This window comes from Sorghum bicolor, chromosome 2, assembly GCF_000003195.3.
Source record: "Sorghum bicolor cultivar BTx623 chromosome 2, Sorghum_bicolor_NCBIv3, whole genome shotgun sequence".
NCBI classification, from domain to species: Eukaryota; Viridiplantae; Streptophyta; class Magnoliopsida; order Poales; family Poaceae; genus Sorghum; species Sorghum bicolor.
In genome coordinates this window covers 7,672,021-7,697,536 of record NC_012871.2, presented here as the reverse complement: position 1 = coordinate 7,697,536, position 25,516 = coordinate 7,672,021, and the positions used below count along the sequence as shown (strand labels likewise).

The following is a 25,516-nucleotide window of genomic DNA, read 5'->3' as shown; positions in this document are numbered from 1 at the left end:
ATCTCAGACGCACCACCTAGCTATATCACGTGCAACTCTACCAAGGAGCAATGGGTGATTGTGCCTAACTCTAGCTAGACTCTACCTCTATACAACAAAATGTCTATCTAGTTGATTTTGTAGTCTAGATGTATCTTCTCATTTTTACTTGGTTTAGTTCTCGAATGATATGCTATGTGTGTCTTATGTCCAGACTTACTTGTCAAAAAATAGAGCACGTACTTACAACAAAGGTGCTTGGCCTAGAAGAAAAGAAAGTCCTATACAAATGATAGTGCTATATTTCTTCTTTATCTTTAAGAGGAAGATTATTAGATCTATTAATAATGTATTGTGTCATAACTATGATTCTATGGGAGATGTTCTGTCTTAGACGGGGATCACATAATTGTGGTGGTTTTGGAAGGGAAAACACAAAAATTCCTCAGTAGACAATTTTAGGTGCACAAAGAAAAGGTAGTGCAATGTCTGATTTTTTTTTGTTAATCCAAAGGCCTCATATGCATTTCATAGTCATCATGAACTACAAGATTATATTGAGGCTATGCCTCTAATGAACCATCTGCTAATGTTCATACAAAGAAGGTATTGGAAAAAATGATTATGAGGTGTTCTTGTGGGTTTTGAAGGACAACGATACACAATAATTGGTCCTTAGGTAAAGTGTGTTTTTCCTAATTTGTTTGGAAAAAAGAGTTGACAATAATCTAGAGTTGACTACAATATAATGACCATTCATCCTAACCACAATTTATTCTTCTTTGTTCTCCATGCTCTCAATGATGTATATGGGTTTATACACAGGTTTCCCATTTCACATTCAATTGTCTCCATGCCCAATAATAAGTACTCATCCTGTTCCAAATTGAAGATCATTTTGGCTTCTCTGTGTACATAGTTTTATTATGTATCTACTATTTACACAACATATATCAAGGTACATAGTAAATTTCTATACCTAGAAAAGGTCAAAACGACTTACAGGCTGGATGGAGGAAGTACTGAAAAGGTTGAGCTTGAAACAAGCTGTTCACTTGAGCTTATCTGTCAAATTTGCTAGCCATTCAGCAGTGTTTTTCTCTCATAATAAATCAGCAAATAGTACATTTAGCTATGGCTTATTAGCCAAACCAACAAGAGTCTGAGAAGTCTTGGGAAGTTAGCATTTTGGGTAAATGAAATGTACTAGAATTAGGTTATACATTTGTTGCTGCTTGTATTTATTCCTTATATTGTACTAGTGGACCAATACATACTTTAAGACAATTGAGAAATTTATAGTAATGCATGTGCAAGACTATATGCTAGTTACAGAACTTGCAAAAAAAACTATGAACTAAGAAAGGGATGAGAAAGTAGCATTAACATATCTCGATTTTTTCAAGAATATATCACAACAGAAATTAAATTACCATTCAAATTGTATTCCCACATTTAACATCCTTGGCTATTTCCTCATGACTTTTCTTTATGATGAAATTTGAGGGGCAAGGCCCTACACATCCTTGAGCTCAAGCCCTGGCGGCCTGCCGAAGTGCATTGCCATATGAGGTTGATTGGACCCGTGCGTGGATGCATTGTGGGCCCCGAATTATGGGTCGCGGGCCTTAGGTGGAGAGGCGTTGAGTGGAACCCAATTTGTGTCTCTAGTCACGAGTGGTCGTTCAGTGCTTTTCCTTTTTTTTCACAATTGTTCAAACAATAATAACAATACTAGATGCCCGGTTTGTTTCTGTTTCGATGAGGATGGTGCCCACTGTTTTTTGAAATGCAAAGCTATGCGTCAATATTGGAGAGAGTTGGGACTCAAATTCCTCATATACGAGCTACTGCAAATGAGCACAGCTGAGGAGTTTGTATCCGAAATAATGAAAATGAGAAGTGATATTTGCATCAGTGTGTCGGTGCTGCTCTGACGGTGGTGGGAGGTGGGAAACAAGGTAAATGTGGGAGAGCTCATGCCTACATGCCAGGAGATAGTAAAATCAATGTTCACTATGGTGAATGACATACAGTTGCCGATAGCCCAACCTGTAACACCACCAACCTCAATTCCTCAGAGATGGTCGCCGCCGCCACCGGATTATCTGAAAATCAATATAGATGGTGCATTCAGGCCTTGTTCAGTACGTAAAAATTTTTGGATTTCGACACTGTAGCATTTTTGTTTTTATTTGACAAATATTGTCCAATTATGGAGTAACTAGGCTTAAAAGATTCGTCTCGTGATTTACAGATGAACTGTGTAATTAGTTTTTATTTTCATATATATTGAATGCACCATGCATGTGCCGCAAGATTCGATGTGATGGGAAATTTTGAAAATTTTTAGGAACTAAACAAGGCCTGAAGCAGAACTCCAAGAGTGGGGCGTGGGGCTTTGTAGTGCGTGACCATGAAGGTTTGCAGCCCTGGCAGGAGACAGGTGCATGATGCCTTGCTCGCACAAACAATGGCGTGCAAGCAGGCGTTGGAAGCCGCGGAACACTTCGACGGCTTGTGATTTTTCTGTTGGTGGCGGTTTGTTTTCAAAGATCCATAGCTTTCTTCAGGAGAGTTTTAATTGCTTAAATGTCTGTAAGATCTCGAAGTTTTGTAATTCCTTTGCACACAATCTTGCTAGTTTGGGAATGAGTTGGGACCCAGGTCAGTTTTGTATATGGACTGACCCCTCCCGGAGTTTGTAACTCGTTGGACTGCTCACGATTTGGCTAGGCCTGATTCTGTTAATACAAGGCCATGGAGCCTGATTAAGGATAAAAAAACAATACAGCTTTGCAGAAGCAACTGCTTTCTACAACATCAGAAGAAGACCACCTATTGCTATTCTGAAGTTCGGCCTCTCTGAAGAAAAAAGGTGATTACCGTAGGTAATGGGATAATAATTTATCAGAATTACTGCATAACATGATGACGGAATGCAGGCTGAGCTGATTTCGCCATACTATCTTTGTGGATAAAATTGGAGCAAATCAGGCTATTATTTCTGTGTCATGTGAGTGATTGTGACTGGTACGAGAGAGATTGAAGCAAGGAAAGCTCGTAACCGAATTGCCCTGTTTATCCAAAGCTTTTGCTTTCCTGGGGGAACTGTCAAGTGTGGGCTGACTGCCTGCCTCCTGCTACAAAAAGTTGCAGGGGGTGGCGACCTGACGAAAGCAACCTGAATGGCTGGATTTGTTGCTGATTTCAGAGTATGGAAGGCAATGTGCAACTAACCGTGCATGGGATCATCAATCATACTAGTATGGTAGACGGTAGTGGACTGAGACTGATTTTTATTTTGAAAAAAAAAACTTAGTCAATCCATACTTTGTTTCATCATCTATTTCCTTTTTCTTTGAAAGTCACCTCTTCAACATAAAGGAGGCGTCTTTGAGCTTATTACAAGAGAAATGGGCCAAATTCGAAAACTTCAAAAAAATACTGACCCAATCACTCAGCTACCCAAGAAAAAGGTTTGTGGGCTAGCACCCAAGGTTTGTCAGAAGTCAGGATAATGGGAAAAAAAAGAACACATGAGTACAGTGTAAATGTTCTTTTGTTACTGTTACCATACCAGGTCTTCCGAGGACATTTTTTTTTGAATGGATTTAATTTTAGAAATATTCTTGGTTCCGGGTCTTCCGAGGACAAAGATTCCCTGTTTCAAGAGACCACAAATTTTGGAATTTGGCATCGAGATGCAAATTTAATGCAACAGCACACGAAATTAAGGAATAAATAATCAGTACTCCCTGTACTTTCACAAGCCAGCATCAAGTGCACCAAGGTTGAACTGCAGATATGAAGGCTCTGCAAAAACAGCATACAAGGCATGAAAAATACCATATCCATTTTATACATGGAAATGACGATCCAAAAGAAGCAGCTTTCCTTTTTTATGTGGTATGTTAATTTGTGTGCAGCAAAAATGGAAACAAACAGGGAAATTGTTTTGCAGAAACAACCTGACTGGTATATATTATGATATCCTATAAACAAAAAAGGACGATGTAATATTTTTATGCTAACTAACTTGTAAATTTTTTGAATTCAGAAACAACGTGCGTATTTCAGGAATTCTGATCCAGTTCCAGTCTTTTCAAATACGCTATTTCCTGATACAATGTATACATCGCAGGTGCCATGTGAACTGTATAGTGAATTGTGAATAGTAGTGTCCTCAACTCCTCATGCATACTGACAACGCCTAATAAATCATTTGCACCTGATATTATGCACCCTCTGTATCAAGTGCAATCAAGCCATACATCGACTTTTTATGGCAAATTAAAATTGGCTGACGTCAAATGTCGACATTATTTGCTCAGTGGGAAAGACTAGAGGTTTGGCAAAAGAAAAAACTATCAAAGCAATGTGTAAGTTCACTTTTAATTAATTTATTTCAAAAACTATCCAAATGTATCGAGTGGGCCTGTCGCTGGAAGTAGTCCTATGATTCAGAGGAGCATGTGTGGCCCACAACGTAGTATCTATCATCCAGCAATTAGAAAAGTAACCTAGGATCACAATATAACTTGGTGTGTCTGTGGCTCTCGACAACATCATCCAGTGATGTCTGTATCTACAAACCTTTTCCAACGTATGTGTTTCCCCATCTCATTTTGAGCTCCCGTGAACCCATGGCTATGCTTTACATATAGAGGGAGTTGTGAAGGGTTTGAAGGAATTCTATGTCAAGATTCTCACTTGATATAGTGTGTACTTAGGCCTTGTTTAGTTCACAAAAAATTTCAAGATTCCCTATCACATCGAATCTTGCGGCACATGTATGAAGTATCAAATTTAGACGAAAACAAAAACTAATTACACAATTTGCCTGTAAACCGCGAGATGAATCTTTTGACCTTAATTAGTCTATGATTGGATAATATTTGTCACAAACAAACGAAAGTGCTACAGTTCCCAAAATGCAAAAATTTCGGCAACTAAACAAGGCCTTAGGGCCTGTTTGGTAGAGCTATTTTTTTTGTCAAACACTTATTTTCAAAACAACTTTATGGGAAAAGTTGTTTTTCCCCTCCTCTCACAAAGACATAAGTTGAGATGAAACTGAAAAAAAGTAGCTTATTGCAGCTCTCTCCCTCATTTCTCTCCTCAACTATGCATGACGTAGTTGGTGAAGCTATTTTGCTAAACACTTTCTCCAAAACAGCTCAGCTTCATCTAGAAAGTCACTCATGAAGCTATTTTCTAAAAAAACAGCTTTACTAGTGAAGTTGAGCTGTGCCAAACAAACTCTTAGTGTGTGCAACTAGTGTTCTTGGCTTGGAGTTTCAAGTGAAGGTTGAAGATTTGTCACTTAGTGAGGACTATAGGACCTTCTGAGTGGATCTATATTGTGGGGAGTCTCCTAGAGTGGAGAACAGGTATGCGCTAAGCTAGCAGAGACTTGAATCTTCGCGTGGTTAGGGGAGTGTAATCGGATTTTGATGAGTCTTGAGTGTTTCAACGTAGATTAGAGGTAATGACAACTACCCTAGACGACTTGACCATGAAAAAAGTATTGTTGACTCTTGTCCATCTTTTCAATTCTTGCATTTCCATTCACGTTTTAGTTTGTGCTTTGCTCTTTGTTTGAGTGCAAGAATCCTATGTGGAAAGTATAATTGTTTCTCCATGCTAGTGTGTGCTTAGCCATAGGCTATAAATTCTGCAAGTAAGGACGTTATCTTAGTGTGATCTTGAATAAGAACGAGTTCGCACTTATGGCCCTAAGGATCTAGGCTTTAACCAAGCAAGTAGTGAGTAAAATTGCAAAGTGTATGGTCCTTGAATAATTTTTAGAGCCAGATTCACTCCCATCCTTTGAGCCATTTGGTCCATAGAGGCTTCTAGTAAAAAAAAAACTAAATTTCAGCACAAAACATTACGTTTGCTATGTTTATGTGGGAAGCCTATCTAGCCAGCTTGAGTCTCCGATTCAACACATGTGCTCACATTCTAGCTAATTATTCAGCATCGATGCTCGCATTCTAGCTAATTGTTCTATAGTGATACTGACATGCTTATCAACAGCAAGATGATTCTACGTGGATGTACATGTGATTATCTTAAAATGTGGATAATAATAAAAAAAAGAATGACCCAAATAAAAGTAGAAAAAAGATGAGCTATTTGAGACGTTTTAAGTAAAAGGGCAATGTCAAGGAAAGAAGTTCTGGTTGCTTTTATCAAATTTGCGCCAAAGGCAAACTATACATTTGCACACATTCTCTCTCACCTTGCAATGCATGCATGTACGTTTGCCGTGTGGCAAATAGCAATAGATTAAGAGTGCCCCTAGCCATGTCGAAGAATTAAACAAAGTGCTCTATTGAAAATGCCAGTATTTATAGCTGTCCTACGGAAAAGGTCATGTTTAGTTCCTACCTAAAAACTTTTCACCTATCTCATTGAATTTTTGAACACATACATAGAACACTAAATATAGATAAAAAAAGATAATCACATAGTTTGGTTTTAAATCACGAGATGAATCTTTAAAATCTAGCTAATAAGTCTATGATTGGCCATAATTACTACGGTAACCGGTATGCTCATGACGGATTAATTAGGCTTAATAAATTCGTCTCGCAGTTTTCAGGCGAGCTATGTAATTTGTTTTTTTATTAATATCTGACACCTAAAAATTTTCTTTTCACAAATTAAACAAAACCAAAGATTTCCTAGCTTTATTTCGTTCATTTATGTCATTGAGTGGACATGCAAAAGTTTTATATAAACAATGATGAAGCAGAATGCCTGTTCTACATTATAGTACTAGCTAGTACACTGGATTCTGACTGCCAACTCTTTTCAGTGAAACACTGACATGTGCTCCAATACTTTCTTTTCCTTTTTTATTAGCTATTATTCACAACCCCCTCTTTTTTTTGGGGTTCTTTTAGTAATTCATTTCTATATATATCCGAAATCCCCATGTTAATGTTATTAGTCTAGTGCAAAAATCAAAACAAACACACATGACCGTGCCTGAAATAATCTGCGCCCACACTAGATTTGCACCATCATTATAACCTGCCTAACTCTACCACAAAGAGAGAGAGAAAAAGGCACAAAATTGCTCCTCCTTTTCCTGAGTGCCTGAGAGATCAATCAAAAGAGGTAATCATGTGTTTAGCCACCCATTCTGCCTGTCTCGGCGAAAATCATTGCAGGTAATGATGGTCACTGGATGCATGCCAATGCCATGCCATTTTTATTACAATAAGATAAATAAATTCCTCATGACAAACAGAATAGATTCAGCCGTAGCAAATGGTCCACAAACGAAAAGCCGAAAGGAAAGGAGGCACGATGGAAGGGAATTATGGCTTACGAGGACGTAGCCGCAAAAAGAGAAAGGTAAGCATGATATCATCAGCGTCTTGTGCAGTTGTGCTAGTATGATTAATTTATTAATTAACTGATTAATTAACAGGAGGAACCATTTTTTAAAATTGTAAAAGGGCCCTGGGTGTCAGTAAGCTTAAGACAAGCCGTACGTGTAGATTTGGAGTAGTTTAATGGAGGAGACAGTGGACCTGCTTGGACCGAAACAGAGAGGGCGAAAGGAACAGAGCACAAAGATTCACTCCGGCTCGGGGATCAAGAAATTCACCGTGTCCCAGCCTCAAATTTCTAGGTGCACACAGAAAGATGAGTAGGGAACTACAACTAGAGATGCTGCTGATATGTTTCTTCCGTTATAGGCGAATAACATGTGCTTGTGAATTGGTCGATTAGAAGAAGTGTACTTGATATTTTTTTATCATGATTGGAAGAGAGATATGGATACATATCTTTTTTTTGTTGTTGTTGTGATGGAAAATATGTATGGCGTGCTTGATGCTTGTGAAGCACAATGGGAAAAGAAACAGCAAGTGAGAAGCCATTGTTCATCTGTACTCACATGTGAATTTATATTTGCTCAAGTGCCTTAAACACACTAAGATTTGTTCTGTTTGCTCGATTAGCAAAATTACTTTAAGTGCGCATGAGAGAGAAAAAGTTTTTTTCCACAAATTAACTTGCGGAATTATTGATGCCATGAATCATCATATAAAACTACAAGAATGGCTTGTGCGTTGCTGCGGAAATCGTAGATAAAAATACATTACTTATATTTACTTATGTGAATAAATAAATATCAATTATATCATAATATATGTTAGTGGATGATTCTGATATGGGATGTATGTTAGTAATGGTGTGCTAGTTTGGATTTGCTAGTGGATGCTGATGTGGACACTTTGAATGGCAAGTTAGATTGCTAATGTGGATTGAAAATAGATATAGATATAGATATAGATATAGATATAGATATAGATATAGATATAGATATAGTGTACCTTTATATGGGTTAATCAACATTTGATGTTTAATGATTGTTGCCTTAAATTGCCATGTGAAATTAACATGAATCTATTTTGCTCCAACCGCAAATTGCTTGGTACACAGTGAAAGATAAGTAGGGAACTAGAGATGTTTCTGATATTTTTATTCTCTTATGAAGCGAATAACATTTGCTCACGAATAAAAAATGTACTCGAAATTTTTTCATGAATTGAGAAGGTATAGTTATATTTTATCATGATTTGAAAAGATATAGTTAAAATATCTTTTTTCCTTGATTTGATAAACAATATGAAGGGCATGAAAGCATATGCCTTTGTGCTTGTGTTATTTCCTTTCAGAGTATGGTGTGCTTGAGTGCTTGTGAAGCAGGATAAGAAAAGAGACTAAGAAGCTGCTGTTCATCTCAACTTACATAGTCACATGTGCATTTTGTATTTGCTCAAGTTCCTTAAGCACGATAAGTTTTGTTGTGATTGCTCGATTACCAAATTAAAATTACTTTAATCGAGAGAGAGAGAGAGGAAGAAAAGGGTATTTTCCACAAGCTTACAAAAATATTGATGCCACAATCACCATATAAAATGTAGTGTGTCTTTGTAGAGGTTAAGCGACTCCTGATGTTTAATGATTGTTGTCTTGAATCACCATGTGAAATTAGCATGCATATATTTTGCTCCATAAAAAATAAAATAAAATTAGTAAACACTTCTATCTATGTGCTTAGATAAAGGTCCTTTAGAAACCACCTTAAAAAGTTTATTCTATCATTTTTATTTGAGAAAAATGGTAAAATTAATTGTTGTGCCTAATAATAAAAAAGTACGTGCAACATAACACTTCAACTGTACTAGTGGTAGATGACAAGACAAGAACATAATATGGTAAAGTCAATAATATAGCCATATGCCTCACTAGCAATGCACACATTGTTTTCGCGGCTTTACATGTCGACACCTCTATAGAGTCACGACTTGGGGTGACAAAGCTCATTACCTTTTATGGCAATGAGAGATAAGAGTTGTGCTCATGTCCCTTTGATAGTGGCCCATATTGCCAATATGACTCAATACCTCATCCGCATTTGGGGATCTAGAGTCAGCTACAAGACTTGAGCATCGACCAACAAATCGACCCAGATAAAACGGTCCAGCCCCTTCTTCCTCCCATGTCTATTCAAACTTCCTTTATTCATGGTAAGCAAATAGACGATTAGATCCCTTCTTCCTCCCGCATCCATACGAACTTGTCTCGATTCATGATGAGCCCACTACCGAAATAAAACGGTTAGGTCTCTTCTTCCTCCCGCCACCATCCAAACTTGCTCTATTCATGGTAAGCCCACGGCCCACATAAACGGTTAGGTCCTTTCTTCTTCCCGCGTCCATTCGAACTTGCTCGATTCATGACGAGCCCACGGCCCAAATAATTGCTTCGGTCTCTTCTTCCTCCCGCATCCATCCACACTTGCTCGATCCATGGCGGAAACCACTGGAAAAAGAAACGAAAGCAGAGGAATAATACGATATTCATAGTCGAACCAGATCATGCCAGACCTTTTCCCTATCCAGTCATCTGTCATTGATCATCAAACTATCTTAGATGCCCATGTATAGTAACATATACTAGATATCAAGTATCAACACTTGCCTCTTAGCTCTAAGTAAACTAACCCTCGGAGCAATGTCCTATATCGGTGTACAACAACGGTGTTCACCTAGCCTGCCTTCTTGGTGGGGTACCCATTGCCATTTCGCGCACACTCTACTGTACAGGGTACTACCAGAATTTCAACCCCCAGATGGCACCGAGCACAAGACCGACCCCCGCCTTCGTATCGTCGTCTGCGCCGCTCCGTCCAACCACCTTTCCGCTTTTCCTCTCTCCTCCACTTTCTCTCTCTAAAACACGGTCCCTCTCTCCCTCTCTCTCTCTCTCTCTCTCTCCCCTGACGGAGTGCGAGTGGCAGCGAGCGGCGGCGGCAGCAGCAGCAGCCACGGCCCCTGTCGCCGTGCCGTGTGGTGTGCCGTGCGTGCCCAGGCCTCTCCTCTCCCCCCTCCCCCTCCCTCCCCTACCTGGGGCTACCGCAAAACCACACAGAGAAAAGCAGGCGCACGGACACGCGAGGCCTGGGCACCACCACCACCACCACCACTGCTGCTGCCTCGCCCGGAGCCAAGAACCCCCCACCCCCAAATGCCTTCCTCCTCCCCCTGCTCCCGCCGCAGCCTCCTCTTCTTGGCCCTCCTCCTCTCGGCGTGCTTCTTGGCAACGCGGGCGGCGGACGGCGGCGGCGGCGGGGATGCCGCAGCAATGCAGGCGCTGCGGCGGGCCCTGGCGCCGCCGGGCTGGGGCCCGGGCGCGGACCACTGCGCGTGGCGCGGCGTCACCTGCTCCCCCGCCGGCGGCGCCGGCGCGGTCACCGCGATCGACCTGCCGCGCCGGGGGCTCCGGGGGGACTTCTCCGCCGCCTCCTCTCTCAGCGCGCTGGCGCGCCTCGACCTCTCCGCCAACTCGCTCGGCGGCGTGCTCCCGCCGGCGCTGGGCGCGCTCACCCGCCTCGAGTTCCTCGACCTCTCCATGAACGCGCTGACCGGCGCCGTGCCGGCCGCGCTCGCCGGCGCGTCGGGGCTCCGGTTCCTCAACCTCTCCAACAACGCGCTGTCGGGGGCCATCCCCGACGAGCTCAGGGGCCTGAAGCAGCTCCAGGAGCTGCAGATTTCAGGGAACAACCTCACGGGCGCGCTCCCCGGCTGGCTGGCGGGGCTCCCGGCGCTCCGCGTGCTGTCCGCCTACGAGAACGCGCTGTCTGGCCCGATCCCGCCGGGGCTGGGGCTGTCGTCGGAGCTCCAGGTGCTCAACCTCCACTCCAACGCGCTCGAGGGGAGCATCCCCAGCAGCCTCTTCGAGCGCGGCAACCTGCAGGTGCTCATCCTCACCTTGAATCGCCTCAACGGCACCATCCCCGACGCCATCGGCCGGTGCCGCGGCCTCTCCAACGTGCGCATCGGCGACAACCTCCTCTCCGGCGCCATCCCGGCGTCCGTCGGGGACGCCACCAGCCTCACCTACTTCGAGGCCAACACCAACGACCTGTCCGGCGGGATCCCCACGCAGTTCGCGCGCTGCGCCAACCTGACGCTGCTCAATCTGGCCTACAATCGCCTCGCCGGCGAGGTGCCGGATGTTCTCGGTGAGCTCAGGAGCCTGCAGGAGCTCATCGTGTCTAGCAACGGCCTCGGCGGCGAGTTCCCGAGATCGATCCTGCGGTGCCGGAACCTCAGCAAGCTCGACTTGAGCTACAATGCTTTCCGTGGTGACTTGCCGGACAACATCTGCAACGGGTCACGGATGCAGTTCCTTCTGCTCGATCACAATGAGTTCTCCGGAGGCATTCCGGCAGGGATTGGGGGCTGTAACCGGCTGCTCGAGCTGCAGCTCGGTAACAACAACCTCAGTGGTGAAATTCCTGCTGAGATAGGCAAGTTGAAGAGCCTGCAGATAGCGCTGAACCTTAGCTTCAATCACTTTACTGGGCCGCTGCCTCACGAGCTTGGGCGGCTTGATAAGCTCGTCATGCTGGACTTGTCGAGCAATGAGATATCCGGTCAGATCCCAAGTGATATGAGAGGGATGCTGAGCTTGATTGAGGTTAATCTGTCAAACAACCGGCTCACTGGTGCCATACCGGTTTTCGGACCGTTCCAGAAGAGCGCGGCCTCCAGCTTCTCCGGCAATGCCAAGCTGTGTGGCGACCCACTGAGTGTGGACTGTGGATCAATTTATGGCTCCAATTATGGAATGGACCACAAGGGGATATCTTACAGGGTGGCTTTGGCAGTTGTTGGTTCCTGTGTGCTCATCTTCTCATTGGTGTCATTGGTGGTGGCATTGTTCATGTGGCGCGAGAGGCAGGAGAAGGAGGAAGAGGCGAAGAAGGTCGAGGCAGGGGAGGTGGTGGTCGCAGCCCCGCAGGTTGTGGCCTCAGCCATGTTCATCGAGAGCTTGCAGCAGGCCATTGATTTCCAGAGCTGCATGAAGGCGACATTCAAAGATGCGAATGAAGTGAGCAATGGAACATTCAGCACTACCTACAAAGCTGTCATGCCATCTGGCCTGGTGGTGTGTGTTAAGAAGCTGAAGTCTGTGGACCGTGCCGTCATCCACCAGCACATGAAGATGATCGGAGAGCTCGAGCGCCTTGCCAACATCAACCACAAGAACCTGGTCCGGCCGATCGGGTATGTCATCTATGACGATGTCGCGCTGCTGCTGCACCACGATATGCCGAATGGCACCCTGCTCCAGTTGCTGCACAATGGTGGCGATACTGATGGCGAGAAGCAGAAACCTGACTGGCCGAGGCTGCTCTCGATTGCCATTGATGTTGCCGAAGGGCTGGCGTTCCTCCATCAGGTTGCCACCATTCACCTCGACATCTGTTCAGGGAACGTCTTCCTTGACTCGCATTACAATGCTCTTCTCGGAGAAGTTGAGATCTCCAAGCTGCTGGACCCTTCAAAGGGCACGGCCAGCATCAGCGCGGTTGCGGGTTCATTTGGTTACATTCCTCCAGGTCTATACTCTGTCTAACATTTGGTAACTATACTAGAAGTAGTTCTTGGATGCCTACAACATTAACAATTGTTGCCTTTTGCAATTGGTTCCTTGCAGAGTATGCCTACACGATGCAGGTGACGGTGCCTGGCAATGTGTACAGCTACGGGGTGGTCCTTCTAGAGATCCTGACATCCAAGCTACCCGTGGACGAGGTGTTCGGGGAGGGCGTGGACCTCGTCAAGTGGGTGCACGCCGCGCCCGCGAGGGGCGAGACGCCGGAGCAGATCATGGATCCCCGGCTGAGCACCGTGTCGTTCGCGTGGCGCAGGCAGATGCTCGCTGTGCTCAAGGTTGCGATGCTGTGCACGGAGCGCGCCCCGGCAAAGCGGCCCAGGATGAAGAAGGTGGTGGAGATGCTGCAAGAGGCCAAGAACAGCTGAGTGATCATCTGTTTCTCTGCTGAGTGCTGAATGGCTGCTGTCGTCCCCTGCTTGGAAGCCGAGCTAAGCCTCTGAAACCAAAAAAAAAAAAAAAACAGTTCTGGTCATCGGTTCTGAGTATGAAGTATGAAACCCATCCAGTAGCGTTTGATTCTCTGTAGTCTGTATATATTCGGTAATTAGTTACCCGATTATGCGCCATGTATAACCGGATCTTGGATCTTGGAGCATCAAAGCAGAATGCTGCTGCTGCTACCTGCAACTTGCAAGTGAAGAAATGTCTCATATACATAGGAGTATATCTGGATGTGCCTTTAGCAAGCAATTTGGTGTTCTACATTGAGGGTTTTGTTTTCATTCTTCTTTTTGGGGAAAAAAGGGTATAGGATAAGAGGAATTCTATTCTGATGGCGTCTGCTTGAAGAGCTGGTTGGTTGTGCTGGTGCACTGAAGTCTGAAGGTGCCGTTGTCCTTCGCAGTTAGGGTGGTCTTTCTAGGGACCCAGCTTGGCCCATGGCGACGTGCCAGGGGATGGCCTCTGTCTGCTGAGGAATCGTCTCTCTGTTAATCCATAGTATTTTTTTTTTATTTGGAAGAAGAATATCTGTTGAATAGAAAATTGCATTTTATTTTATTCTAGGCTGCTGCTACATTGAACAACCTTAGGGCATGTCAGCATTGTAGCTTGAATGTTGCAACTTCTAATTTTAGCCGCTAATCCCTTTCAGAGAGAATTCAGTCGCTGTTAAAATTTTTGAACTTGCTTATAGTTAACTTGTTAGCATTATAACAGGCACAGGCCCCGCTCGTAAGAGACTGAATTTATCTTCCCAATTTGCAATGGACGAGGACGACAAAACTAACCATTGTTTGGTATCAAAATAATTTACTCCCTGGATCATGACAACATGACGTTACTGCATCAAAATTAACTAATATTTGTGTCTCGCTATCGTATTAGCAAGTTCTAAACGTCATGGTATCAGGGTCCTTGAGAGTTATGAACCACTACTAGGTAGCTCTGGCAGCAGTGTAGACGATGGGAATAGTTGAGGAAAGCGACCTGAGCTTCAGCTGGCCGTCCAAATCGCGCTGTCGAGTGATTAACACCTTGATGCTTGCTCGACTTCAGAATCAGATGCCTCCTCTACTACGAGCAGCAAAGTGATGGCGACCTTCTACGGCAGCCATGATTGGCCAATTGGGCACATCACCAGGCACTAGCTAGGGCATCACTGCTATGCTAAACAACAATTGCAAGACAATGATGTGTCATGAGCTATGTTTATCATGTGTGTCTGTCCAGTTGAAAAATCCTGCCGGGTTCAGCGATGTCATGGTTAAACCCTTGCATATGTCAAAGAATGGTGAGCAGGAGCTCCATCTGTCGTTGCAACATCATAGTTTTTTAGGTTGTCCATGTCGAGTATACAAGTTTGCCAAACCTTAATGTCCCAAGTGTCAAATGTAGAAGAATAACGAAAAAAGGGTACTGCGCTCTTGTGGCTTTCAACAGCTGCGTTTATCCTGCCATTGGATGGAAGTGATCCCTACCGTATCCAATATGAAAAAATCCTGCATATAATTGGATTATATTCTATATATTTTTCCTTATTATATCAAAGAATGGAGAGCAGGATATCTGTTATGTCATCATAATTTTTCAAGTTGACTATATTGATTGTATCCGTTTGTCCAACCTTGGTGTCCTAACTGTCAAATTTACATCACAAAAAAAGTAAAAAAAAAGGTACTGTGCTCTCGTGTTTTTCAACAGCTGCAACCACCATAGCATTCAAGTGGATTTGGAAAAGCAAAAATGTCTTTGGTTGGCTCCTTCTCATGGATAGACTAAGGCCTTGTTTAGTTCAAACCAAAAACCAAAAAGTTTTCAAGATTCCCCATCACATCGAATCTTACGGCACATGCATGAAGCATTAAATATATACGAAAACAAAAACTAATTGCACAGTTTAGCTGTAAATCGCAAGACGAATCTTTTGATTCTAGTTAGTCCATGATTAGATAATATTTGTCACAAACAAACGAAAGTGCTACAGTAGCGAAATTCAAAATTTTTTCACATCTAAACAAGGCCTAAGACATTAGAAGCACATCCAACAGCAAAGTTTCCTTTTAATATCAAGGGAAAGCTGACTCTCCATCATCCCTCATTTCGCGTGTACATTACTAAGTTGGTTTGTATTTCTACCCCATGCTGAAGAAGGTAGGAAAAGATAAATTCAACACAATAATATATGAGTTCACATCATCATGTCATGTGTTGGTACTCATAGAGACACCATAATGGTAAAGATAGTCAATGTGATTCAGAGAGAAAGAGTAAAATACACTTTTATGATGATTGACAATAGAGTAAAGTCCACCGCCGGTCCTAAACTTGTACTATCGTGTCATCCCAGTCCCTAAACTCGCAAATCGACTGTTTAGGTCCTTGAACTTGTTCGTCTATGTCATCCTGGTCTCGAAACTTGTTCAACTATGTCATCTCGGTCCATAAACTTAGAAATCACCCATTGAGATCCTCAATTTTATTTAATTGTGTCATCCAACTCTCTAAACTTGATTTTGAATCTCATCTGAGTCAAACAAAGCGATTTAAAAACTCTATATCAAAAAATAATTCATAACTTTTTCATATGAACTCGAATCAAACTTGTAGTCCTTAACGCGATCTACAACTTTGTAGTTGAAAAGTTTTTTTTAAGTCATTTAGTGTCACAAAAATTTAAGTTTAAATTTTAAATTTCATAGTCTATAAACTTACAAAAAATATTTTGGGATCCTAAATGATTTTAATTTAAAAACTTTTCAACTACAAAGTTGTAGATTGCATTGCTGGCTATAATTTTGATATAAATTTTATTTTTGTTTGAGTTCATATGAAAAATTATGAGTTATTTTTCGAAGACTTTTTAGTTTCGCCCTGTTTTGATCCAGATGCGACTTAAAAACAAGTTTAGGGACCAGAATGACACAACAAAACAAGTTTGAGGATCTACATGAGAGATTTCCAAGTTTAAAAAAGGATAACATAGTCGAACAAGTTAGGTATGTAAACGGTTGTTTTACAAGTTTAGGGATGGGTGATGGAACAAAGAACTGCATACACAAATCAAATGGACTCAAGCTGACCAACATGGGCCGAGCGGGAGGAGGGTAGGTGGCGGGCCGAACTGCAGCAAAATCTGGTTTTCAGCAACGAGGGCTTCTGAAAGAATCAGCCCACCAGGGCCCATTTTCTCAACAAAGTCATCCTGGCCTGTGGGCTGTGGGCCTGTGGCCTCTGTGAAAGTGAGAATCCTTTCCCATCACTCTTGCAAGGAATTGCAACGTCCACGTGTCCAATTTCTATTGGAGGACGGGTCGTCCAACCCTCAGCGAAATTACCATTCCCTTTCCCAACAGATCCCCCGCTTCCCCCCGCAACCGCGTCGTCTGCGATGGCATCCTCCACGGCGGCGACGACCGGCGACGGCGAGAAGCCTTACGCGCACCTAGGCCAGCCCCTTCTCACGCCGCCGCAGGTCCCTCAGCAGCCTTACTACGCGTACCCGGCCGCCTCCTACGCGCATCCCTCTCCCGCCCCACCACCCCCACCGCCGCCCCCGACGCTCGTCTTCGTCCCGGTCCCGGCGGCGCCCTGCGCCCCGGTGCTCGTCCGCCTCCGCCGCCTGCGCCCGCGCGGGCGCGCGCCCTGCCTCCGCCGCTTCTGCACGCGGACGCTCCCGCTCCTCCTCGTCCTCGCGCTCCTCGCGGGCGCCGCCTTCCTCCTCTACCCGTCCGCGCCCGCCGCTCGCGTCGCGGACGTCCGGGTCGATAGCTTCCGCGTGCAGCCGCCGCTCCTCGACCTCGGCCTCGCGCTGCGGCTCCGCGTCCGGAACCCTGGGTTCCTCCTCCCGCTCCGCTACCGCGCCGTCTCCGCCGCCGTCTCCTACCGCGGACACCTGCTCGGGTCCGCCAAGGCCTGGCCCGGGTCCGGCGAGCTTGCCGCCAGGGATGAGGTCTATGCGGATGCCCAGGTGTGGGTGGACGCCGGGAGGGTGCTGGATGACGTGATCGAGCTCATCGGGGACGTGGCCGCGGGGTCGGTGCCGTTGGAGATCGTCTCTGAGGTGGTCGGCTCGATCAAGGTGTTCCGTTTCCACATCCCTGTGAAGGTAATTGTTTGTTTCGCAATAGATTGTTATGGACTTTGTCATCCCGTTACCATTAGTTTGCTAAGGACTCAAGATCGATGCTTGCAAAGACCGGGGCTTTGGAATTGGGTTAGAGAATTTGTAACACTTACTCCAACATTTTTAGCTGTTGGAACTGTTTATAAGTACTCATTTGTAAAACTTAAGGATTTGCATTAGGTTACCAGGGGCCGGATTCAACTCTTCTAGGCTTAGCATTTGAGCTCTTTGTGGATTGAATGGTCTTTATTGCTGAAGGGGATTTGCAATTATGCATGATTATAAGGACGTCTCTGTTCACCAGAGATGTTAATAGTGATATTGCTTCATTTTTAATGGTTTTTAGCTTAGCTTCCGTGAATGATGATGTTGGTTGTGAACTTTTGATTGAATCTAGATTGAAAAGAATAGGAAAGTTTGGTGTTATTATGGATACTTTATTCAAAGTGTATGGCAGTGATAGCTCGGATGTGGGATGGACAGCTGGAAAATAGTTCTTTCATTCCATATGATATGTCCTTAGCATCTGTATGGACAGCACCATCATACTTGGTGGTACGCGAATATGGAATAGGGTTCGCTGGCATCTCCTTTGTTGTCATAGTTCTTTGGCTTGGCATTTTCATGTTAATAAAAGTAAGGAACTTATTTCAACCTTCTTCTGTCCATATTTGTGAGAATAATCTAATTTTTATATGACCAATAGTGCATCTGTGTTTTTAGGCTGCTCCTGTATTAAGATATGAATATGTTAGTTTGCACTTAGATGTATTGGATGATGCAAGGGAACTGTCATAAATAGTTATTTATTAGTACAAATATGGACCCAACAAATTTGGTCAAGTCCATTTGTAAAATTATGGATGTTGGATGACTTTGTTAGTCTGTCTACCACTCTACCTCCATTGCACATTTTTGTACAAACAACACAATTTTAGTCCTGAAGGGTAGGCATATCTCAGAGTATTGCGTTGAATATGGTTTAGTCTCTATATGAATGTGGCCTTAGGCAAGTTTCTTGTAACATAACAATCAGGGTCATTAAAAAGAGTGTTTTTAATGACAATATGAATATGAGAACTAATTACACAGATGTTAACTGCAAGGAACAGTACCATAAACTGCCATTGAAGAATTATTAACATAAAGTAGTTAGTCACGTGATTGAACTGGTGCCAAAGGGTGTAGGAACTAGGAAACATGATGGTGGGCAAATAAGAGTCTGTATGTCATATGGAATGCATGATGTCAACACTTCAAACATCGATTACTAATACAAGTATCTGTATGTCATATGGAAAGATACTAGTAGATTCATCATTGAAAGTTGTCTTTTTTCTGATTTTATATACATAAATATTTTGCTAAACCATGATTAGGTCATTAGGATAATGCAGAAGTACTCAGCATGTAGGTAAACTTCTTCTCCATGAAAATGTGCCTCCAGATTTAATAGACACTTGCACTATTACAGTAGCTAGAAGATGAGCTGGTGATTTCGGTTTTGAAATTTAGCATAAATTCGATGTCACATGTGATGGTGATGATTGTACATGTGCCAATGTTACAAGTGGGAAAGACATTCTGGATTGGTAGCTAACTGATGCAAGATTTGAGTTCCCTGAAACAGATTCATTTGAGAAATTGCTAGAATGCAAAGAATATATTCAAAAGAATTGGAATGTGTTGAGTCGTTAAAAAGCAGTAAATACATAGCTTCTGAAGTATTAAATGTATCTACTCTTGAAGATTGTACAATAGAAGCTATTGTCAGATGATGTTTGTACCTTATAAGGCAGCATTACTTTGCTCATCCTTTTTTATTTCAATCTCTCAGGCTTTCTTAATGAAAATCTAAATATTAATGTTGTACTCCAGAGTCCAGAGCAAAATGCACTAGCGTATTTCTTAATGAAAAGCTCTGCCTTCTTGTGTTGGTTTCTTAATGCAGCATCTCACTCTGTATCTTCTATATGTTTCTAATGCAATTCTCGTGTGGGTCAAACCTCTTAACTCTCCTGCTGATACAGGGGCTCATGTCATGCTCAGTAAATATCAGCCCAGAGACTCAGAGAATCATAAGCCAGGATTGCTATTAAGGTAATGACCTTCTTTTCTGTACAATTTGTTATATAATCCTTACTCTGTTTGATTTAGTGCAAGTTACGAGTTGTGCTATCAGGATCACATTATGAATCTTGCACCTTTTTCTGCAGTGTGAATGCTTTGAGGTCCCCATCCCTGAAGATATTATAAAACTGTAGAGCCTGCTCGATGGACCTGAAGTATCTATCTGTATATAATCTGGATGTTATATTGTGTTATGTGTAGGATGGAATAATAAGTAACGAATAACATGTTGGACCATGAGGTATATGTTGTTTTGCAGTACATTTCAGAAGTGCCTATGCCTATTTGTAACTGTTTGATGCCACCTTCACCCATATGTACCATAGCATAGAAATTAATCATGGTGTATGATTTTACTAGATCATGTATGATGTATGGTGGCAGGTAACTTATGATTTGTGGTATTTGAATTGAAGCATGATAACTGAAAGATTGGTGCAGTCAATATTTTCGTGACATTCAGCCACTACTAAAGGATTTTGCATCCAAGATCCAACAACTGCTTCTGGTGACCAACATATTTGGTCCAGCTAGCTGGTACTGGTGCTATCGATCTTGCTGAGCAAATCAGTATGAAATGGATGGTTTCTATGACTGATGCTGATACTGATATCATGTGGCTTGAGGTTCAGACTTTAAGGCATATATATACAGTCCAGTAAGGGACTAACTTTTTCTCTTACTGCCACCTAAAAGAGAGAAACTTAGCAGAAATTGATGCAATGGTTAATCTTTCTCCAATTCTAAGCGCAGGACCCTAGGAGAGAAATTGTAGCAAGTAATTTCTTTATTATTCGGCTTCATATGTTTAGTGTCTTCGGCTCCTGAACTTGATCCAGCTCCAGAATCTTTTTCTCAGCTTCTTATGTGTGCAACGGCGTAAATAGGAGGAGCTAGAAAAATGATCTGATCTTAGTGTCTCTTTGAGGCATGGCCACATGGGCTGCACATGTCGTTAGACCCACTAATCCAATGGTGTCATGTTCAGAATCAGAAGATCAGTAGGACAAGATGGGGCCTAAATTATTGGAGGCCATGCGAGATTGTTCACTTATCCACCTTGCATGCATCATTCAGTGCATACATTTTGGATAACGGTCATTGGTCTTGTTCTGAAATCTGAATGATAATGGATGTGTGCTACAGGAAACACAATGGTGTCGCGTGCCAAACTGGTGTGGTCGTAGATCGTGCCATGCGCATGTTTACGCTTTGGACATAATTGGAGCTACCTTTTGGAACCTCAGTACTTGACCTAGATCAGGCTGGGTCGCTTTGCAGTCTGATAAATATCCATGTGCAGTTGGATTAAGCTTTCACTCGTTGAGCAGCAAAACTGAAACTTACTCCAGAGTTTCTAGTTCATTAAGAAGACTACCAATTTTTCTCGTTTTCTTTTCCAAAACGAACATTGGTTTGGTGAGGGAATTTGAAGATAGAAAAAAAAAAAGCAATACCATGAATTTCAATGTCGAGTCACTCACTCCATGAATTTGCCGATCTCATAAAGAGAAAGTAAACAGCAACACCAGGTAGGGAATCAAAAAATAGTTTGTTCAAAAAACCAATTTATAAAACAATATTATTTACCAAATGTACCAAATAATGGCAAGGTCTGATAGTACCAAGTCAAGGTTGCCGCTAAAGCTGTGCCGGCTTATTCCGTAGTCAAGAAAAGGAATCATGGATACAAGCGACATATTATTCATCACCACCACTCCAACAAAAATAAATAGATTCGATGATACAAGTTTGCAAGCATAACTTGGAGACATCGTTCCTCAGTTCTTCACGGTGGTGACATGCCTCAGAAGCATCTGAATGACGTCTGGGGAGATGCTTGCAGCCTGCTGGCTGAGCTGTTCGATTTTCGCCGCTGTCTCTTCCTCGAGGCGCTTGACGTTCGCACCAGAGTCACCACTGCTCTGTGGTCACAAAGACATAGAAGTGAGGTCCTGCAGTCCTGTGGGGGGAAAAGGGAACAGGATGTGGAGGTGTGCGTACCTCTGCAACCTTCCTCTGGAACTCAGCCTCCATCTGGGCACGGTATTCGGCTATCTCCCGCTCAGCCTCCTCTTTCGCTTGCTTAAGCCTTGCTGACTTAGCTGAACACAGGAAACATTCATGTTCATATGACAGAACATTAAGAGAAAGGAACGGGGTTAAAAGGGGTTGGCTTTTTAGCTTCCTATTAGCTGACAATTTGCAAACAAGTTTAAAAGACATTTGTGCAGTACATTGTTCACAATGGAATATATTTTTGCTAATGGGACAGATAATAGCAAGATTTCAACCTTTCTTTATTGCGATTTAGCTGTAGAACCCACAAAAACATTTAAGTTTATACTGCAGCGAGAACATAGTACTTTACATTTTAGCTTTGTTGTTACATTTCACCAGAGAACAGTTCACAGTTAAACATGCTTTTGCATACTGAACAAAGAAAAGTAAACTTCCTTTTTCCCCTTTACACTAAGGCCTTGTTCAGTTCACCTCAAAAACCAAAAACTTTTCAAGATTCCCCGTCACATCGAATCTTGCAGCACATACATGAAGCATTAAATATAGACGAAAACAAAAACTAATTGCACAGTTTGCTTGTAAATCGCGAAATGAATCTTTTGAGCCTAGTTAGTCCATGATTGGACAATAATTGTCAAATAAAAACGAAAGTGCTACAGTAGCCCAAAACAAAAAAAAAATTGAGATCTAAACAATATGCAAATTTATACATTGTAACTTTGGGCGTGAGAGGGCATGGCCTAACAATCAAAACACAAACGAAGCAATTCATTACCTTCACTCTCACTCTACAAGCACTGGTTGAGGATCAGAGAAGGATGTCTAAGTGAATGCATAAAAGTCATTCACAAAGGTTGTTGCTGTCTAATACGAACTAATTCAAAAGGTTTTTGCTGTATATTTGCAATGACTAGTACCCCCCAAAAAGAAAAGGATGAGAAAACAGTACCAGCTCTAGCCGCGTTCACGATTTGCTGAGCCTCCTGCTCCGCAGCCAGCAGCTGCTGAATCCCACTGGCGCGCCTGTTCGCGTCCATCTCACAGCTCCTGGCCAGAACAAAAGTACCGTAATTCAGAATCAAAGAACAGACCTCAATTGTTTCAAGATCAAACAAATGCGCGTAACCCTAAATCGCCACATTATGTCAGATGTCTACGCTCATGCCACTATCCAGAATTCCAGATATTGCCGCACGCAGGCAGAGGACGAACAAATCCGCCCGCGACGTATTACAATTTACTAATTTAGTACAATAGCACGCATCGCAGTAGCCTGCCCGCCGGCCGAGAAAGATTTGGGATCCAGGGATCACGTCAGCGAACCGACTCCACGGGACGGGCCGGGAACAGCAGAAGGGATCACGGCTCCGCGGCGAGCGATCCGCGAGATAGGAGGGGAGGAACGCAGGGATCTCGGCGCGGGGTTACCTGATCTGGATCGGGGCGCGGCGGCCGGTGGAGCGGAGGGCGGAGATTTGGGGGAACAAATCGACTTCTCTGGAGGCGAGGAGAGGAGGACGGTGATTGGTGATCCGGCGTATACAACGTGGCTCCACCTACACGTGAGACTACTGGAGCACGGGCCTGGTCTGGTACGGTCCACGGACCTGGATCAGATTTCTACTAGCGTCCGGGCAAAAAAAATTCGAACACAGTACAAATTTGATTAATAACTAGATAAAAAACTATAAATAATTTTATAAAATACACGTTTATCGTCATAAATAACAATATTTCTAATTACATATTTGATCAAACTTTGAGCTTTAATCAAGGAATACGAAGTACGAGGTAAAAGAAAAAAAAGCAAACAATCGCCCAAATATGTATTTATACCTGTGATACTCCATCCGTACCAAGTTATAAGATGTTTTTTTAGATATATATACCTTTTGCTATGCACTTAAATACATACTTCCGGTCTTATGCTGGAGTGGGCGAGATAAGTATCATGTCTAGCTTCTAGTCACCTTCTTATTCAAACCTTTGAGTTTCCACACTATTTCCGTTACAACCCAAGTTCGCCTGATCTTGATTCCTACGAGCATGGGAATAGGGAAAGTAGGCCTCCAAAATTAAGCCATCTTTGTGTTCATCTGCTTGGGCGAAGGTTGGTTATCAGGTTTGCGGAGGAGCATACACAAGTGACGCAACTACTCGGTCAACCCAAGACTTCCTCTGCTTCTCGAGCAGGATGATTGCGACACACATTATGTCGACTAGTGTAACCAGTTTTGGTGCCGTCAGAAATATCAGATTAAATCAGTACTAAATTACCTAATTTTGCAACAAAATATAATCTTCATTCTTAAATCTGCATTGTAAACATATTATACCAGCAGGAGCACAAAAAATCAGAGCTAAATGTCAGTAAAAATTAGTGAAAAGGGATGGAATGGATGCGAACAAAAACCATGCTGTCTACTGATCACTGAGAAGTCTTAGAAAGCATTCTCACCAGTGACAGTCCTTATAGTAGCAAAGCTCTTTCTGGCAAAAATGCTTATATGCTGAAATTACAGGGCACGTACATAGTGATGCAATGCAATTTGGCCATTGTGATCACACTACCAACAATGAACGCTTCTCCATACGACCATACCCATGGAGACCTCTCTCTCTCTCTCTCTGCACTCGCCTCTGCATTCGGTGGTGAGCTCTTTTTTCCCCTCTCCACCGTGCTATATGTGACATGTTTTTTATTTAGAGGAAATAAAAGTAACAGACAAATCGAATACAAAAAGGCAGTAAATAAACGATTACAGCCAACGAAAGAAAGAAGAAGCACTAAAAAAGACGCTAAAGCACCTTGGTATGGTGACCTCTTCCATGATGGACAACGAGGATGAAGCGGCAACAATATCTGGGCCTTGTTTAGTTCCAAAATATTTTGCAAAATGGACACTGTAGCTCTTTCGTTTGTATTTGACAAATATTGTCCAATCATGGACTAACTAGGCTCAAAAGATTTGTCTCGTCAATTCCGACCAAACTGTGTAATTAGTTTTTATTTTTGTCTATATTTAGTACTTCATGCATGTGTCTAAAGATTCGATGTGATAGGGAATTTGAAAAATTTTGCAAAATTTTTTGGGAACTAAACAAGGCCCTGAGGTTGGCAGGCACACGCTGTGCGTTTCCACGAGCGCGCCTCCTCGCCATCCGGGCCTCCTTTAGTTGCAAAATTTTTTTACAAAATTGTATTTCGTTTGTACTCCCTCCATCCCAAATTGTAAGTCGTTTGACTTTTTTTACCCCAAGTTTGACCACTCGTCTTATTCAAAAAAATTTGTGCAAATATAGTCAAATTTAAGTCACTCTTGAAGAACTTTTATTAATAAACCAATACACAACAAAAAAAAGTAATATTTTGTATAAAACTTTGAATAAGACGAGTGGTCAAACTTGATATTAAAAAAGTCAAACGACTTACAATTTGGAATGGATTGAGTATTTGATAAATATTGTCTAATTATAAATTAACTAGGTTTAAAATGTTCGTCTCGTAAATTATAGATAAACTGTATAATTAGTTATTTTTTAATCTGCATTTAGTGTTTCATGCATATTTTGTAAGATTCGATGTGATAGAAAATCTGAAAAGTTTTACAAAATTTCTAAAGAACTAAACAAGGCCCCGGGTTCTCCTAGTCGTCGCACAGCCTATCTTTGCAGCGCCTCTCCTGCTAGCGGTGGCAACACCCGGCAAGTCGTAAGCACACATAGTAGGGAATTGTACATTATTATATTATTTTTAACAGAGGCGGATAGAATAGTTTAACGGAGGCGGGCATGCCAACCGTCTTGACAAAAGGTCACGTTTAA

The 25,516-nt window shown here is 42.7% G+C and overlaps 3 protein-coding genes across 3 annotated transcripts; 2 read left to right on the top strand and 1 right to left on the bottom strand.

The window, feature by feature from the left end:
• On the top strand, positions 10,155 to 13,629 carry LOC8078425 (leucine-rich repeat receptor-like tyrosine-protein kinase PXC3). Its single transcript, XM_002461627.2, has 2 exons — positions 10,155 to 12,916; positions 13,015 to 13,629. Exons 1-2 carry the CDS (start codon positions 10,537 to 10,539, stop codon positions 13,338 to 13,340), a joined length of 2,706 nt encoding a protein of 901 aa, XP_002461672.1. The 5' UTR covers positions 10,155 to 10,536; the 3' UTR covers positions 13,341 to 13,629.
• LOC8063697 lies at positions 16,748 to 20,114 on the top strand. The gene is made up of 3 exons (XM_002461626.2): positions 16,748 to 17,521; positions 19,570 to 19,639; positions 19,756 to 20,114. The coding sequence occupies exons 1-2, from the start codon at positions 16,805 to 16,807 to the stop codon at positions 19,636 to 19,638; spliced, it is 786 nt and encodes a 261-aa protein (XP_002461671.1). The 5' UTR covers positions 16,748 to 16,804; the 3' UTR covers position 19,639; positions 19,756 to 20,114.
• LOC8078424 (V-type proton ATPase subunit G1) lies at positions 21,218 to 23,280 on the bottom strand. Its single transcript, XM_002459485.2, has 4 exons — positions 23,120 to 23,280; positions 22,641 to 22,738; positions 21,674 to 21,774; positions 21,218 to 21,594 (listed from the first exon to the last, which is right to left on the bottom strand). The coding sequence occupies exons 2-4, from the start codon at positions 22,726 to 22,728 to the stop codon at positions 21,451 to 21,453; spliced, it is 333 nt and encodes a 110-aa protein (XP_002459530.1). The 5' UTR covers positions 22,729 to 22,738; positions 23,120 to 23,280; the 3' UTR covers positions 21,218 to 21,450.